This window comes from Octopus bimaculoides, chromosome 2 (assembly GCF_046866305.1).
Source record: "Octopus bimaculoides isolate indiv1 chromosome 2, ASM4686630v1, whole genome shotgun sequence".
In the NCBI taxonomy this organism is placed as follows: Eukaryota; Metazoa; Mollusca; class Cephalopoda; order Octopoda; family Octopodidae; genus Octopus; species Octopus bimaculoides.
Window position 1 is genome coordinate 73284775 of NC_142929.1, and position 16212 is coordinate 73300986.

Sequence of the window (16212 nt, forward strand, 5' to 3'; positions counted from 1 at the left end):
TCCTTTTCTATGATCCATACACACAATCTGTGTGTGTGTGTGTGTAGAAATGCAATAGGGGTCCATTAAACCGGATATAAATGCAATCAGAACAATTCTATGTTACATATAGCACATATAGTTACTTTCCGGCCTTACACCTGGGCTACGCCAGGTGTTCTGCTGCCATATATCTACGTATTCTTTACAGGAAACAAATTAACAGTGACTTCGAGGTTTTAACTGTTATTTGTCTTTCTAATATCTTCGATATTATTTATTCACAGCCATCGGAACGCGAGCGCAAGTTCGTGAGATGGCTGTGATTTGTAAATAGTTTTGAGTAGGAATCGGAAAGAGAAATATGAAAACGTAATGCGCATGTGCATACCGGATACGTAAAAACGGAAGATAATAAAAACGCAATGCGCAAGTCAAACATGTTATATGATGGTCTGTAAAGGCGCGAGTTGGCAGAAACGTTAGCATGCCTCCGTGTTTTTCTAGTTGTACGTAAGTCAGTTTGACGGTATTTTTCACAGTGTTAACATCGTTTATTTTGTGTCAGTGTTTTAAACACTTTGTTAATTGTTTTTGTGCTGCTTTGCAGCAATTTGTTTGTGCTTTCTCTCCTATTTTGAGGAGAGTTAGCTATGGAGAAAAAGAAGTCAATTTTACAAGTAATTTCTCATTTGAATTTCTTGGAAACATTGCATATCTCTACAACTTTATTTTCCTTACTTTTTTCTTACACATTTATTATCATTTATAGTGTTTGTTTTCTTCCTGCTTTTTTAATACTAATAGTATTTTATTTCAAGCTTGGTTCAGTTGCTGATGAAGTTTTGTGTTGAAACCTTTTTGGTAGTAGGAGTTGCTCTTATTATTACAGATTATGCTTCATTGTCCTTTTTTTTCAGTAAACATTCTTCATTTATTCATCATAGTTTTTAAATATTAAATGCACATTCTGTTAGCAACTGCTTAGCAATATTTCATCTTATAGCTGGCTGCTTTAAATTTTCAACTGTTGCATGCCTTGCAGGAGTTCGACTAAGAAATATTTCATTGCTTTAACAACAGTAAATATACTTTTAGTATTTTTCTTTTCAACTAAGATTACATTATTTTGTATCTGGGGAGATTCATTTTGTCTTAATACCTTATCTAACACACTCACCGGTTCGATTTCCACTCATTTATGACTCTCCCCGGACACAACATAGTCTGGTTCAACACACGAATTCACATAAAGAATCTTGCAAACCAGATAAAAAAACCAAGTAAAATTACATTGCTATTAAAAAGCTAAATATTGGCTTGCTTCGCTTCACTTTCATTTTGCATGTAACAATACATTATATAACTGCATGTTGTATATAAACAAACAATACACTTCTTTCGCTTGGTTTGTATCAAAAGGGCGTCAAAATGTAAATGAGATGGGCTTAATTTTTTACTACACATAAACGTAGATATTATGTTTAGTAACGAATGCTAACCGAATTAAAATGCATCAAAGTGCGTGTGTGTATATATATGACGGACTCTCCCGTCGAAGACAGTGTATGATAGTTCAGCCTTTGGCGAACGATCTGCACAAATGATTTGCTTATAGTAATCAAATGCTCGTGCTGCACATTAGCTCACCCGATCAAATCGACGTTATCTGAACAGGGACACAACGCGTCAGGTGTTGAAGTGTTCGCAGAGTAACGTGAGATGAAGTCTTTCCCTCAAGAACACAAATATATCACCCGGTCCTAGGAATCGAAATCACTACCTAGCGATCGTGAGTGCAGCACCCTAACCACTAGGCCATGCGCCTATACTGAAATTTATTGGCAGTATTTAAGTAGTGATTTTTCAGTGCTTTATAAATCCACGTTCTTTTAACATAATTGCATTTCATTACGTTTTCCTCTGTTTGCGTTCTACCTTCCTTCATGTTGCATGTCTTGCCAGCGTTCTTCCCGCATGCATGTCATATGTATACTTAAGCATATACACTATAGAAATAAAGGATATAAGGATATCAAATCAATGTAAAACATGCTATTTTAAAATTAGCATGTTTGCACTAGTGTGGGTATGTGTTTGTATATCTATCTATTCCAAAAACATTCCAATAAATCACATTTTTGTTTACTTTTGTAAAATAAGATATCGCAAACATTTCACGTTCCCGTTCATCGGACAGTTTTGTTGGAAAAACTGTCCGATGAACGGGAACGTGAAACTCCGAGTAACAGTCTTTTGTTATATTTCTGCTGCTTTTAAATAAAGTGTGTATATATATATATATATATATATATATATATATATATATATACATATACACACACACACACACACACTTTTGGTTATATCTATATATAGCTAAATGTGACTATATTCAGAACGTTACATCACCTATTGCTCAAGCTAATTGATACATAATGAAGTTTAAATCTATAATAATGCTGCACTTTTCTAAGTTACCGTTTAGGTTAGGGGTTTTAATTGAACGGGAATGACAGTGAAATCCTACAAATTCATGTCAACGATCTATGTAATATAACCAATTTATAGAACGTGAATTGACAAGAACAGTGTCACCACTCCGTGAATTCTTTCTGTAACAGCTCAGTACTGGTACAGGATTATTGCATTGCTCATATGTAGCTGTAGTGGTTATCATGCGTCGACATACAAGCCTCTAAATTGCCTTATCAGTGGTGTTGATCGTTGCAGGGGGCAGGGTACAAAGAACGGTGTACCTCAGTTGTTATTTCTGGAATACTTCAGATATCAATAGACAGTATTGTACAAGTAGGTGACTGTGGACATGATATAACGAAGGAGTCTTGTTAATAAAATTAAGGGATTTCACCAGTTCTCTTTACAGACTGTATACGTCGTTTGTTAGGATCATAGGTTGAATGTTGAGGAGTATGAGTACGTAAGTCTGTATAAAGAATACTCAATTATTGCAGCACAGTAACATCAATATAAGCAATAGTCAGTGCAATATGGGTAGCTGAGCACTGGGTGATTGCTGGGGTACATATTTGCGGTACAAGCAGAATCTTTGATCGCTGACCTGTGCTGTAGAGGATAAATCCGTAATAAGCGCAACATGGTTCACAATTGAACGTACCTTGTTATACCGGATCAGTTGTCAATGAATCCGTGATAAACGAGGCTGTACGTTGTGATAGTAATATGTTTATATTTCGTAGGCGTATTCAGAAAATCGCCTCCCACGTGGTTGCGTTCTGTTTTATTCAAACATGAAGTGCAACAAATGTTTAAGAGAAGATTCTTAAAACCCTTTTTTTTTTATACATTAAAAAAAAAAAACCTTTGCATTTATGTTTTGAACAACAGGCATTTAGGAGTGTATGTATGTGTGTAAAACACGGAAAGGCTTTGATTTTCGAAATCTACGTCCCAAGGTTTTCGATTATTATTGATAAAAAAAATGTAATTTCTATGAGAAATGACTCAACTTTTGAATAAGAAATCTACCTCTTTGTCTTTTATGCATCCCCCTCTCTCTGCATATGTATCTCTCTCACGCATGCTGCTCCCATCTCTCTTAATATGACGCATTGCAGTATCAAGAGCGTCTGTCTAAGCTCTATGTAAATTATTTACATGCCTGTTCGACCGTGACTTTATTCATTAAAACTTCTTGCAACGTCCGTCGTTGTAATGTTTTGCTTTCCTTTTGTTTCAAACTTTCTCGTCGTAAATGTTTTTGCTTTCATTTTGTGATGGACAGCTACCACGCAGAAAATGCTAGCCTCCAAATCTGATTGGGTAAAAATGACCAAACTTTAAACCTTTGTAACATTTTTCTAAACTTTTCTGGATTAAATGAATCACAAAATCGGATTTAGCGTGAAAAATTACATCAATATAGAAAATGTTCATTTAATTTTAAAATTTTCAAAATCTGTGAGGCTAACAGAAAAGATCCCTCTCTCTATCTGTCTGTCTCTATCTTTTACGCTTTTCTCAGTGTAAACTTTCCTTTTCTCTATAGTTACTACACTCTCTCTCAATCTTTCTCTCTGTGAGAGAGAGAGAGAGAGGAATTGCATTAGAGCGATAGTCGAAACAGCTTCACAAAGCATCAGCCGTGTACTTAGAAAAATCTTTATATCTATGCGAGTCAAATTAAAAAAAAAAACAACTTTGTTTATCGAGACATAAATTAACCTCAATGAAGAGGCCTATCCATCGCAGAATACATGGAATAAAAGAAATATTGAAATAAAGGCATCCTATTTTGAAAATTACCTGGCAACGACGGGCTACTCGGCTAGTATTGTATAACATACATTAAACTACGCATGGAGCAACACCATTGCGTTATTACATATAGCAGGTTATTGAAATACAAATACAGAAATTAATATACGCACTTGAAACAGCCTTAGATCAAAATATCAGTGTGCTTAACATTTAACGTACATACAAATGTACAACGGCACTAGCTATGATATTTCGTCTCAAAGAAGCCCTCAGAGTGATTTGGCACACCTACGCAAATGTGCCATTCCACGCAACTTAAAAGAAAATTGGTGGATGCACACACATGCATACTATGTCTACAAAATGAAACTTCAAATTAAAAAAAAATTGTGATATCATTTTGTATGTGTTCGTACCCTTCTTTTTATTCTTTTTCTTCACATTAAATTCCGATATAATCGCAATCTACACTATCTGAAATGTAATTGTAGAAAATTTCATTTAGAAATACCCTTTGTTTCGTTGCTTTCAGAAAGATAAAAAAAAAAGCCGACTCGTGTGAATTATCCTAAACTCCTCTCTCTATGACCCCGAAAAAAAATTTCCACAAAAATTCTGATATAATCGGTATCTACACTTTTCCTAAGATATTTGTAGAAAATTTTATTAGCAAAATATCCATTTATCTTGAGTTGTGAAGACGTGTGTGTATGCACGCGTGTGCGGGGGGCACACAGTATGCCGAGACGTGCGTTAGAAGGCAAAACCGCTGGATGTTCCTCTGAGACAAAGTATTATAGCTACTACGTTAGTTTTATGTCTTTTACTTGTTTCAGTCATTGGACTTCGACCATGCTGGGGCATCGCTTTTAAGAGTTTTAGTCGAACAAATTGACTCCAGTACCTTGTGTTTTTTGAAGTCTGATATCTATTCTACAAATCAACACCGGTTGTCAAGCGGAGGCGCGATGGGTAACAAGCACAGACATACAGTCAGACTTGAAGCCGAGTAGAATTTCCCTATAATAACTTATAGCAACATAGTACTCAATCTGTACCTTCCCAAAACACATGGGTTAAATTTTCTTAATAGAAATCAAATAACATCAACAACAAACTCTAGTTAGACATCTTATGACCAAACATTTTCACCTCCTTATATGCTTTCAGATCACTAAAACACAACAATAACCAAATTTCTTTACTAACAATTTCATACTCTGAATCTAATAAACCTGAACTAGACACACTTGACAACAAAGTTTTATACACTTGACTGAACTCTGAAAAATATCACAACTTCAGCTTTAAACAATAGAACCTTCTATAATATCATTCCATAAGCACTCACCCTACAAACATACATGTCCTCTACCTATCTCTATCATCCTTCCTATACAGCTCTTTGCCGGATGTACATATACCAAACATAATTATCATTACACAAAACTCCACCTACCCCAGAAAAACTACTTAGCAGAGACTATATAAAGCCAAGATAAACCCAAATTTATCACAGTCTGACGAAGGCAGGCAGGCCGAAACTTGGAAGTCACTGCCGCCCTTCTTGTAAGAGTATAATACGTACTCTACAAAAATTGAGTACGTCTTCAATTTAATGTTAAATTATTGTTATAACTAAACAAAATAATCAAACATTAATGTATGTGTGTGATATCAAAAGTTGACAGTCAACTAGTTCGCGACTGTGGGGGTTTTGTTAATATAAACGTTAAAAAAAATGTAAGGTATGTAACTCGAACTTATGAGGGAGACGTTATAGCGTAGTGTAAGGGTTGTAAAGTATAAATGTTTATACTATTTATTTTACAGAGAGCAAACATCTGATTTAGAACTCAATATGCTTGGCAGAGGGGATAGATGTGCTTATTACATCAGAAGCTGACAGTCGCGAACAACCCAGCCTGGGGTTAAACTCTAGTTAATTTTTGATATAAAACACACACACACACACACACAGAGGCATTGTATGGCCGAAGGATAAAAAAGTCCTTTTCGCAACCGTGAAATATCGTGGGTTCAATTCCATTGAATGATATTTTGAGCAAATATCATTTTCTGTACCCTTGGATTGACTCATAGCTACAAAGCGAAATTAGATAGACGGAAACTGTATAGAAGCCCGCCGGGTGGTTTGTATCCGAAATTTAAAAGGTGCTATCTTGTCACACTGTATCAAACTGATTCTGCTTAAGAATTACATTCAAAAGTGACTGAATATCCCAGTCACGTGGGATATTCAACCACTTACATAATTCAGGGACAGGTAATTCGACTGATTAAACAATTGAATCCTCATCGCTGAAACCTCACTTTGCAACCACTTGGTTTCGAGTTTAGTCCTATACGGCGGCACCTTGGGCAAATGTCTTCTGCTGTAGCCCTGGGCCGATCAGTGCCTCGTGAGTAAATAAGCGGAATCTGTGTGGAAGCCCGTCGAATATATGTATGTGTGTGTGTCTTTGTGTTTGTCTTTCCCCACCAACACCACCACTTGAAAATGGGTGTTGGTTTGTTTGCGTTCCCGTGTCGTAGCGGTTCAGCAAAAGAGAACGAAAGGATATGCACCAGACTTCAAAAAAAAAAAAAAAATTACTGGGGTCGATTTGTTTACTGAACCCTTCAAGGTGGTCATCCAGCAAGGCCGCAGTCCAATAATTGAAACAAAGATATATGAATGAGCGCGCGTTTCCTCACGCACGCGGAAACATTATTATTATTAAACAGCCGACTGAACTATCAGATTACTTATGACAAATGGAATGACTATGAACTATGAAAATATAGCAACACTATCAGATTTCCTTACTTTACACACACACACAAACCACTATATAATCGATAATAGTAGTGCAAGATAAACTAACCAGTATTTAAAATCGCTGTGGACAAAACGAACGGATCGATACTAGGAGTAAGACATTATCAGATCATTGTACTTAGAGAAGCATGAATCAATGCCATAACGAGGTAAATAGAAGCAACAACATCAATGAAGCCTATCAAATTAACATGAACATCAATGATAACAACAACAACGATGGTGCATGTATGTATGTGTCTACATATATATATCATCATCATCATCGTTTAACGTCCGCTTTCCATGCTAGCATGGGTTGGACGATTTGACTGAGGACTGGTGCAACCGGATGGCTACACCAGGCTCCAATCTAATTATATATATATATATTTTGGACATCCTTCAAGTAAACAAGCAAAAATCTATTGCAAGATGGAATATATATACCTCTGCCACCTAAGCTATATCAACTTTCGTTCCAACATAAATTTCCGGATTATTCACACAAGGATTAATCTGCACGAATTTCTACACGGATATTTACCACTGGAATGAAACTACTCTTCAAGTACTGTTCTCTCTTTTTTCAGCACGTCACACTCTTTACCACTTCATACTAAAAATATCCGCCTATGGATATAATAATAGATAACTTTATTTTTTCTGTCTCCGATGAAGGGAAGTACTGGATCTTCCCAGAAACAGCTGTAAGACTCTATCCATAAAATTCTTCAACCTTACCTTTGCTCTCTTTATCCTTTTGTTTTTATATATTTACATATACACACGCTAATACACGACTTATAATACTCAATCCTGTTCATACAACGATTGGGGCAAACTAATCGGTATACAGCACTTACTCGGTATTACCTGTATCCTCCGGGGTTTGGTTAAATCCAATACCCTCCTCAACCTTATATATATATATATATATATATATATATATATATATATATATATGCTCAACAAGTATGTTTCCGCTAATTTGAAGGAATTAAATTTCCGTCTTGTGAGAGGAATTCTGCATGAAACAACATGGCGGAATTAAGAAATCTGTTAAAGGAGCTGTGGTTGGAATTTACGATGTATCACGCACACATTTGTCTCTGTCTGTCTGTTTCTGCTGTCATGACTGTGTGTAGTGAAGAAGATTGGTTCCAGGATATACGTGGTTCTAGGGTTCGACTCTGCTACGTTTGCATAGTAAGATACAGCTTGGCATCAGTCACGTTGCAACTCAGCTCTACAGCTGAGTAAACTGGTTCAATGTTAAATAATGTGAAATAATGTGTGAATACACAGCCCGGCCAAGGAATCGAACTCACAACCTCATGATTGTGAGCTCGACGCCTTAACCACTGAGCCATGCATCTTCACACACACACACACAGCGGGCAAAAAAAAAAAAAGAGAACGATTAATATTTTTTTTAATGTCGGAAAAGCTAGCGAACGTACACATTCGTAATTAGTTTCGTAAATATGGTTAACGATAAGCTAAATTCTCTGAAAAATTTAAGTTTGTACAATGGTTTTAATAAAAGTTAATAATTCTAACACTAGTTTCGTCCAAATGTCTCATGTGCAGAATAAGGGAACGATTAGATTCCTTCAGAAATTTCTGGAAATTTCAAACATTGTTTACATTTGCAGGCTCAACGTTACTACCATTTCAGTATTGTGCTAGCTTCCGAACATGGCACACCAAGCTAAAGTTATTCCCGACCTCCGAAAAGAAATTGTAAGGATGAAAGTTTCAGGAATGACTCTCTCGGCCATTTCACGAGGCCTAAGGAGATCTAAGAGTGTAGTTTCACGTGTTCTTAAGCTCTATGAAAAGACCAAAGGTTTTGAACCGAAAAAGGAAACTGGTAGACCACGCAAAACCACCATGCGAAATGATCGAGCCATGAAACGGTTCGTATTGAAGGATCCTTTCGAGGCTGCGGCTGGAATTTCTATGAAAATAAAAGTAAATAATGGTACGGAAGTGAGCCGCTTTACAGTATCTCGTCGTCTTGAGGAATTTGGATGAAAGACGTGTTCCCCTTCAACGAAACCTAACATCAGCAAGAAGAACAAATTGGAAAGACTTTCATTTGCAGAAGCTCATGTGAACTGGAGAAATGAAAATTGGTCAAAAGTTCATTTTAGCGATGAAAGCAAATTCAATTTAGTAGGTTCAGATGGTAGACAGTATGTTAGGCACTTCCAGGAGATCGGCTAAAATCCAAGTGCCTGAAGAAATCTGCCAAGTTTAGAGGAGGAAGCGTCATGGTGTGAAGAATGATTTCTTCTGAAGGAGTTGGCCCTCTAGTGCAGATTAAAGAAACTATTAATGCTAATATCTATTTGAATTTGGTAAACAGCATGTGATCCCATCATTACGAGCATTTCCGAATCAACCGTGCATTTTCATGCAAGATCACGCCCCTTGTCACATTGCAAAGCATGTCACTGGATTCTTTAGTGAACAAAATATCCAAGTAACGAAGTGGCCAGTACAAAGTCCAGACTTAAATCCAATTGAAAACCTTTGGAAGATACTTGGAGACAAAGTAACACAAAGAGCACCCGACGAATTTACGGGAGATATTAGAAGAGGAATGGAAAAAAGTAACACCTGACTTGTGCAGGAAACTTGTTATGTTCTGTGGCAATTGATGTGCAGAGGTGATCTCCAACAAAGGTCTACATACTAACTGTATTAAGTTCATATTTACATTTCTTTCAATCATTATTATGGTTTTGAGTTAAATGAAGCATTTTTTAGTTTGATCGTTCTCTTAGTTTGTACTTGAGACGTTTGGACGAAACTAGTATTAGTGTTATTAACTGTTATTAAGATCGTTGTACAAACTTAGATTTTTCACTGAATTTAGCCAATGGTTAACTGTATTTACGAAACGAATTGCGAATTTGTACGTTTACTAGCTTTTACAAAATTAAAAAAAATATTAATCGTTCTCTTTTGCTTGCTACTGTATATACATACATATATACATACATATATATATATATATATATATATATATATATATATATATATATATATATACATATATATATATACATATATATATATATATATATATATACTTGTTTATCACGTATTTGGTTTTAAAAAAATCCACCCTGTCAAACGAATCCGTGATAAATGAATAGTAGAGCATTGTGAAAAACGGAGAGAGAAATGTGTAGGGATTAACGGTTCAACACACACACACATCAATTTAATACACAACCACACAACCGAAAGAGCTATTAATAGTTTCATGTTTTACGATACTTTAACTAAGTATATTTATAAAATATGCCTGTTCAAGTATCATAAAAGCATGAAACTATTAGTAGCTTTTTCGGTTGTGTATTAAATTGATATTTATCTCTCACTGGATGGAGTACTTTTCTTGTTGATTCTACCTCTATTAGATCTCCCCCTCCTCTCTCTCTGTTACAGCTGTCTCACTGTTCCCCTGACAATACAATACGACTGCTGCACCCTAAATAAACCACTACGAAAACAAGTGGTATTCAAAAAGACTATGTAGCACATATATTGACTTCAGTAGTAGGCAATCTACAAGCAAAACTATATAGAGAATATTTATCAGAGGAGGAATCAAAGCCATGTACTGTCTTAAATATTTATTTTTAGTTGTGTCGCTAGCATGATGGCTACAACTAGTAAAAAAAAAAAAAAAAGACAATATGCTAGAAGAATGTCGGTATAGCATATCTGTATAATGAAGAAATTCACTTCACGAGCATGTGGTCTTGAGTTCGATTCCACTGTGCATGGCAAGTATTTTCTATCACGTGAGCTACTTCAAGTTTTATGCTTGGACGGTGTACTAATGAAACAACACAGCGTACCGTACGTGTGGGGATGTTAAAAAGAAATGATGAAAGCAGATAGGGCTAACTAACCTCCAAGATAACGCCAAACGTATTTTAAATGTTTGTCAATAAATAAAAGCACAAAAAAAAGCCTTTATAAACCATCCAGCAGTCATTTGGGTAGCTTACGAATGGGTTATGGCATCCTACCCTGACATTTTAAACCTTTAGTTTTCTAATCAATAGATTCTCTTGTGGATATCTTCTGGAATTGAATGGAAAATACTGAAAGAAGTTAACAGAGGCTAATTAATGGATTTATTGAAAACTGAGAGGAAACGATTTCATCAATTTTTGTTTTACTTCATCCATCACAAATGCATTGAATCAGCAACTTAGGGGAAAAAAAACAAACAAAAAGAAAAACCAAACCATACCAAAATATCTTCACAATCACAATTATCTTCATTAGTTCAATGACAACTTCATGATAGTCTGTAGCATTCTGTCATGAGTGAGATCTATCATTGCTCTCTCTCTCTCTCTCTCTCTCTCTCTCTCTCTCTCTCTCTCTCTCTCTCTCTCTCTCTCTCTCTCTCTCTCTCTCTCTCTCTATATATATATATATATATATATATATATATATATATATATATATATATAAATTAGAATTTTAGATATATTCTGTATTAACTCATCTTGTTCCCTATGAAAAGAATGAATCTTTCTACCCCAGGTCTTAACTCGGTTCTCCTGGCTGTTCTGGTTATATCTAATGCCAGTCAATTACGAAATCCATTCAAATACACCTTTCATGCTGCTATTCTCTCTCTCTCCCTCTCTCTCTCTCTCTCTCTCTCTCTCTCTCTCTCTCTCTCTCTCTCTCTTGTATTCTTATAATCATTATACACTTTGACAGGGAATTACAGCTGGCAGGCAGGCAAAGTTGGTAAGTCGATAGTTTGTATTCAGTCACCATTGTTGTACTGTAATATTGCTAATCATACTCAATTCTCAATAGTCTAAATCGAGGGTCCCCAACCAGCGTGCCGTGGATAATTTGGTACCGGGCCCCACAGAGAAAGCATTTTGTTTCTATTTTATTGACCATCGCAGTCTGCAGGGTATTTTTGCATTATATATGGATTACATATGTAATATATATGTGGCTCGCTGTCGGTTACGAAGACGAAGGTTCTAGTTGATCCCATCAACGGAACAGCCAGCTCATGAAATTAACATGCAAGTGGCTGAGCTCTCCACACACACACACACATCTTAGGGAGATTCAGCGTGACACAGAATGTGACAAAGCTGGTGCTTTGAAATACAGGTACTATTCATCTTTTGCTAACTGAGTGAACTGAAGCAACGTGAAATAAAGTGTCTTGCTCAAGGTCACATCGTGCTGCTGGGAATCGAACTCATGACCTTACGCTCGTGAGCCGGATACCCTTACCCACCACCTATCTTCATAATACACATGTATTACATATGTGATAATAAAAAAAAAAACATGTACTTTATTGCGTTCGTTTTGCTACGCCGTGATTCTCTGGTCTACGGAAAAATTGTCTGGCACGAAACCAGTCCGTGGAGCAAAAAATGTTTGGGAACCGCTGGTCTCAATTTCCTAATTGTAAACATGGACGCTGAAGATATATTGTAGAAATTAATAGACATTATGACTGAACTCGAATCCTCCTCTAAAACCTTATTTTAAAAGAGATTCTCTCTATCAGGATACACATACTCAGACATTCTAACTGCAATCAAAACGGGGCCATCAAGCTGAGAGGTAAAGGTTCACCTCACCCAATATCGTGGACTCTACTGTCACAGCCATGGGTTTGTTTACAGAGATCAAATGTTTGTGTTTGTACGTCAGATGCCGAAGTGATCGCACAACAACATGAAATGAAGTGTTTTGCTCATGAACACATTGCATCGCCCGGTCTGAGAATCGATTAAGCCATGCACCTTCACCAGTATATTCTTTTCTACTCTAGGCACAAAGCCCGAAATTCTGGGGGAAGGGGCCAGTCGATTAGATCGACCCCCAGTACACAATTGGTACTTAATTTATCGACCTCGAAAAGATGAAAGGCAGAGTCAACCTCGGCCGAATTTGAACTCAGAAAGTAAAGACAGGCGCATGAGTGGTTGTTTGGTAAGAAGCTTGCTTACCAACAACATGGTTCTGGGTTCAGTCCCACTGAGTGGCACCTTGGGCAAGTGTCTTCTACTATAGCCTCGGGCCAACCAAAGACTTGTGAGTGGATTTGGCAGACGGAAACTGAAAGAAGCCTGTCGTGTATGTATATATATATATATATATATGTATGTGTGTGTATATGTTTGTATGTCTGTCTTTGTCCCCCCCAACATCGCTTGACAACCGATGCTGGTGTGTTTACGTCCCCGTAGCTTAGCGGTTCGGCAAAAAAAAAAACCCATAGAATAAGTACAAGGCTTACAAAGAATAAGTCTTGGGGTCGATTTGTTCGACTAAAGGCAGTGCTCCAGCATGGCCGCAGTCAAATGACTGAAGCAAGTAAAACGAATATAAAAAAAAAGAACAGACGAAATATCGCTAAGCATTTCGCCCGGTGTGCCAACGTTACAACTAATAAATATTACAAACCCATGTCTCCTCCTTGTATATTCTATTACTACTACAATTACAATCTGGTATGTCTTTAAACTTGGTTTAAAACACCAATTGCTGAAAGGGGCAACTGAACTACTAAATGTTAAGTACCACATCTCTAATATATTCCCTTATTGTTTTACTTGTTTCAGTCATCAGACTGTGGCCATGCTGGAGTATCATCCTGAAGGGTTTTAATCGAATAAATCGACCCCAGGATTTATTTCTTAAAGCCTAGTACTTTTTCTATTGGACTCTTTTGCTGAACCGTTAACGAGGACGGAAACACACCGACACCAGTTGTAAAAAAGAGACACACATATACACGACGGGTTTCTTTCAGTTTCCGTCTACCAAACCCACTCACAAGGCTTTGGTCATCAGGTCACCTAAAACAGGCAGCCAAATCGCCCTTAAATTCCACACAACTCTTATCTTAAAATACAAAGAAATTTAAAAGATAATCGGAACGAAATGATTGGCTATAGCTTTCAAGACGCAGATGATTTGACGTCTGATTAGACATTCAGCCTGTTGTGACAGTACTTTTTGGCACAAGAAGTAAATACATACACATTTGCATGCATAGAAACACACACACACACACACACACCCACACAGAGATTACAATTATTAATTGAATACGATTGACATACACACTTTCCCTCTCCTCATATATAAAAAGAAATATGTTCACACAACAATAAAGGGAGAGACAAACATCAGCGACGCCAAAGTGGCTGTGCCAAAACGTCTCACGCTCTGAGTTTATGTCTGAAAAAAAAAAAAAAAGAGTAGAGGAGATCGCAGCTGAAACATCCTGTTTATAGGTCTGATGGCTCCTGGCTTACCTGGGGTTAAGCAAGAAGCAAGAGAAATACAACTGAGAATGCAAAAGTCGAAACTAGAGATCATAAGCTAGATTCCAGTTGTTTAAAACAACAACCACCACCAGAGCAGAATTAGTCCAAGGCTGTTTGTACTTTCATGTCAGGATAACAAGGAAAACATTTCATGATTCGTATCTTGATCTTGGTTGTAACATCAAAAAGTAGAAGCAAAACAAATGGAATAGGAAAACATACAAGTGTGTGTGTATGTGTGTGTTTGAAATACTATTTACATACAGATTGATTGTGAGTGTGAAACAGCGAGAATGAGAAAATGAGAAATGACAGTAGGCATATATAGTGCAGTGCTGAATACATGATGTCATCAGAAAAATAGCATGACAGATTGATCTTTAAAGAGACTTAACTTTTCATTCACTTCAATGTTTGTTAAAATCTTAAATTACATTATCTCTCTCTCTCTATCTAACACGCGTGCGCGTGCACACATATAAACAGCGTACTGTTTTGTTTTTGGTAGGATCAACAAGAAAAGCACTCCATCCAGAAGAGATAGATGAATATTATTTAATAAACACAAGATTTGAATGCGAGCTACTAGAGTTTTCATGCTTGTTGTATAGCATGCTGTGTGCTATACTGCAATCAATCAAGCTCAAAGTAGACGTTAAAAATGATTCTCTCTCTCTTTCTCATATATATATATATATATCATCATCATTTAACATCTGTTTTCCATTCTGGCATGCGTTGGATGGTTTGCGCCAAGCTCCAATCTGATCTGGCAAGGTTTCTACAGCTGGATGCCCTTCTTAACGCCAAACACTCCGAGAGTGTAGTGGGTGCATTTTACGTGCCAGCAGCACAGGAGCCAGTCAGGCGGCACCACCATCGACCATGTTCGGATGGTGCTTTTTACGTGCCACCAGCATAGGAGCCAGTCGGGAGGAGGAGTATGAGTGTGTGTGTGTGTGTAATCTCACAGTAGTTGTAAACAAGTGTCGCTGCCATACAAGAGGTTGTCCTTCATGTCTAATCTTGTGTGTAAACATGTCTGGCTGTAGGGGAAATATTACATTGCTTGGAAACAAGTAAGGGTTGGTGACAGGAAGTGCATCTGATTGTAGAAAACCTGCTCCACGAATTCCATTTGACACATGCAAGCATGGAAAAAGGATAGTAAAACGATGATGACCAACTGACTGAGTCCACATAGTGGGAAAGAACTTTGAAAACTAGCGAAGGGCTAACATATTCAAGCAGTAGTAGTAGTAGTAGTAGTATTAACAGCAGTAGCAAGGATGGTAGTAGTAGTTGCAGCAATGACAGCTGTATTTTTAGGTGAATGATTGCCCCAAATCTTAATTGGCATGCAAAGAGTAGTGGCAGAGTAGTAGTAGTAGTAGTAGTAGTAGTATTAACAGTAGTCAAGAGTTCAGTTCGCCAAATATATATCTTAGCAGCACCAACAAAACTATGTAAAATGGTGGGAAGTGGTGATTCAAGATGGTCATGTGAGAAAAATGGATGATAGAGGATGTGGTAAAAGACTGAGAGAATGATTAAGAATTAGATAAAGAAAAGAGAAAGAGAGAGAGGAAGTAGGAGAGAGGAGTAGGATGACAGAGAGGAAGTGAAAGGAGAGATAGTGTGTGCGTGTGAGAGAGAAGATAGGAAGACAGAAAGAGAGATGAAGAGGAGTTTGAGTAGATGTATCCAATTAATGGCAACATGAGTTGGGTGAAGAATTAGACGTGAACAGATGATATTGAAATTGTAAATAGTTCAATTACACTAATGAAGTATACAGTAGACTTAAGAGAT

The 16212-nt window shown here is 36.9% G+C and overlaps 2 protein-coding genes across 16 annotated transcripts in view; one reads left to right on the forward strand and one right to left on the reverse strand.

Annotated features, from left to right (window-relative positions):
• LOC106872104 (uncharacterized) overlaps window positions 1-16212 on the reverse strand; it is a 361913-nt gene that overhangs the window by 78591 nt on the left and 267110 nt on the right. The window lies entirely within an intron of this gene.
• LOC149137115 (uncharacterized) lies at window positions 444-9203 on the forward strand. Its single transcript, XM_089347021.1, has 2 exons — window positions 444-488; window positions 8701-9203. Exon 2 carries the CDS (start codon window positions 8744-8746, stop codon window positions 9080-9082), a length of 339 nt encoding a protein of 112 aa, XP_089203147.1. The 5' UTR covers window positions 444-488; window positions 8701-8743; the 3' UTR covers window positions 9083-9203.

Excerpts from the sequence above, each read along its gene's own strand:
- LOC149137115 (XM_089347021.1), top strand. The coding sequence starts at position 8,744 with ATGGCACACCAAGCTAAAGTTATTCCCGACCTCCGAAAAGAAATTGTA.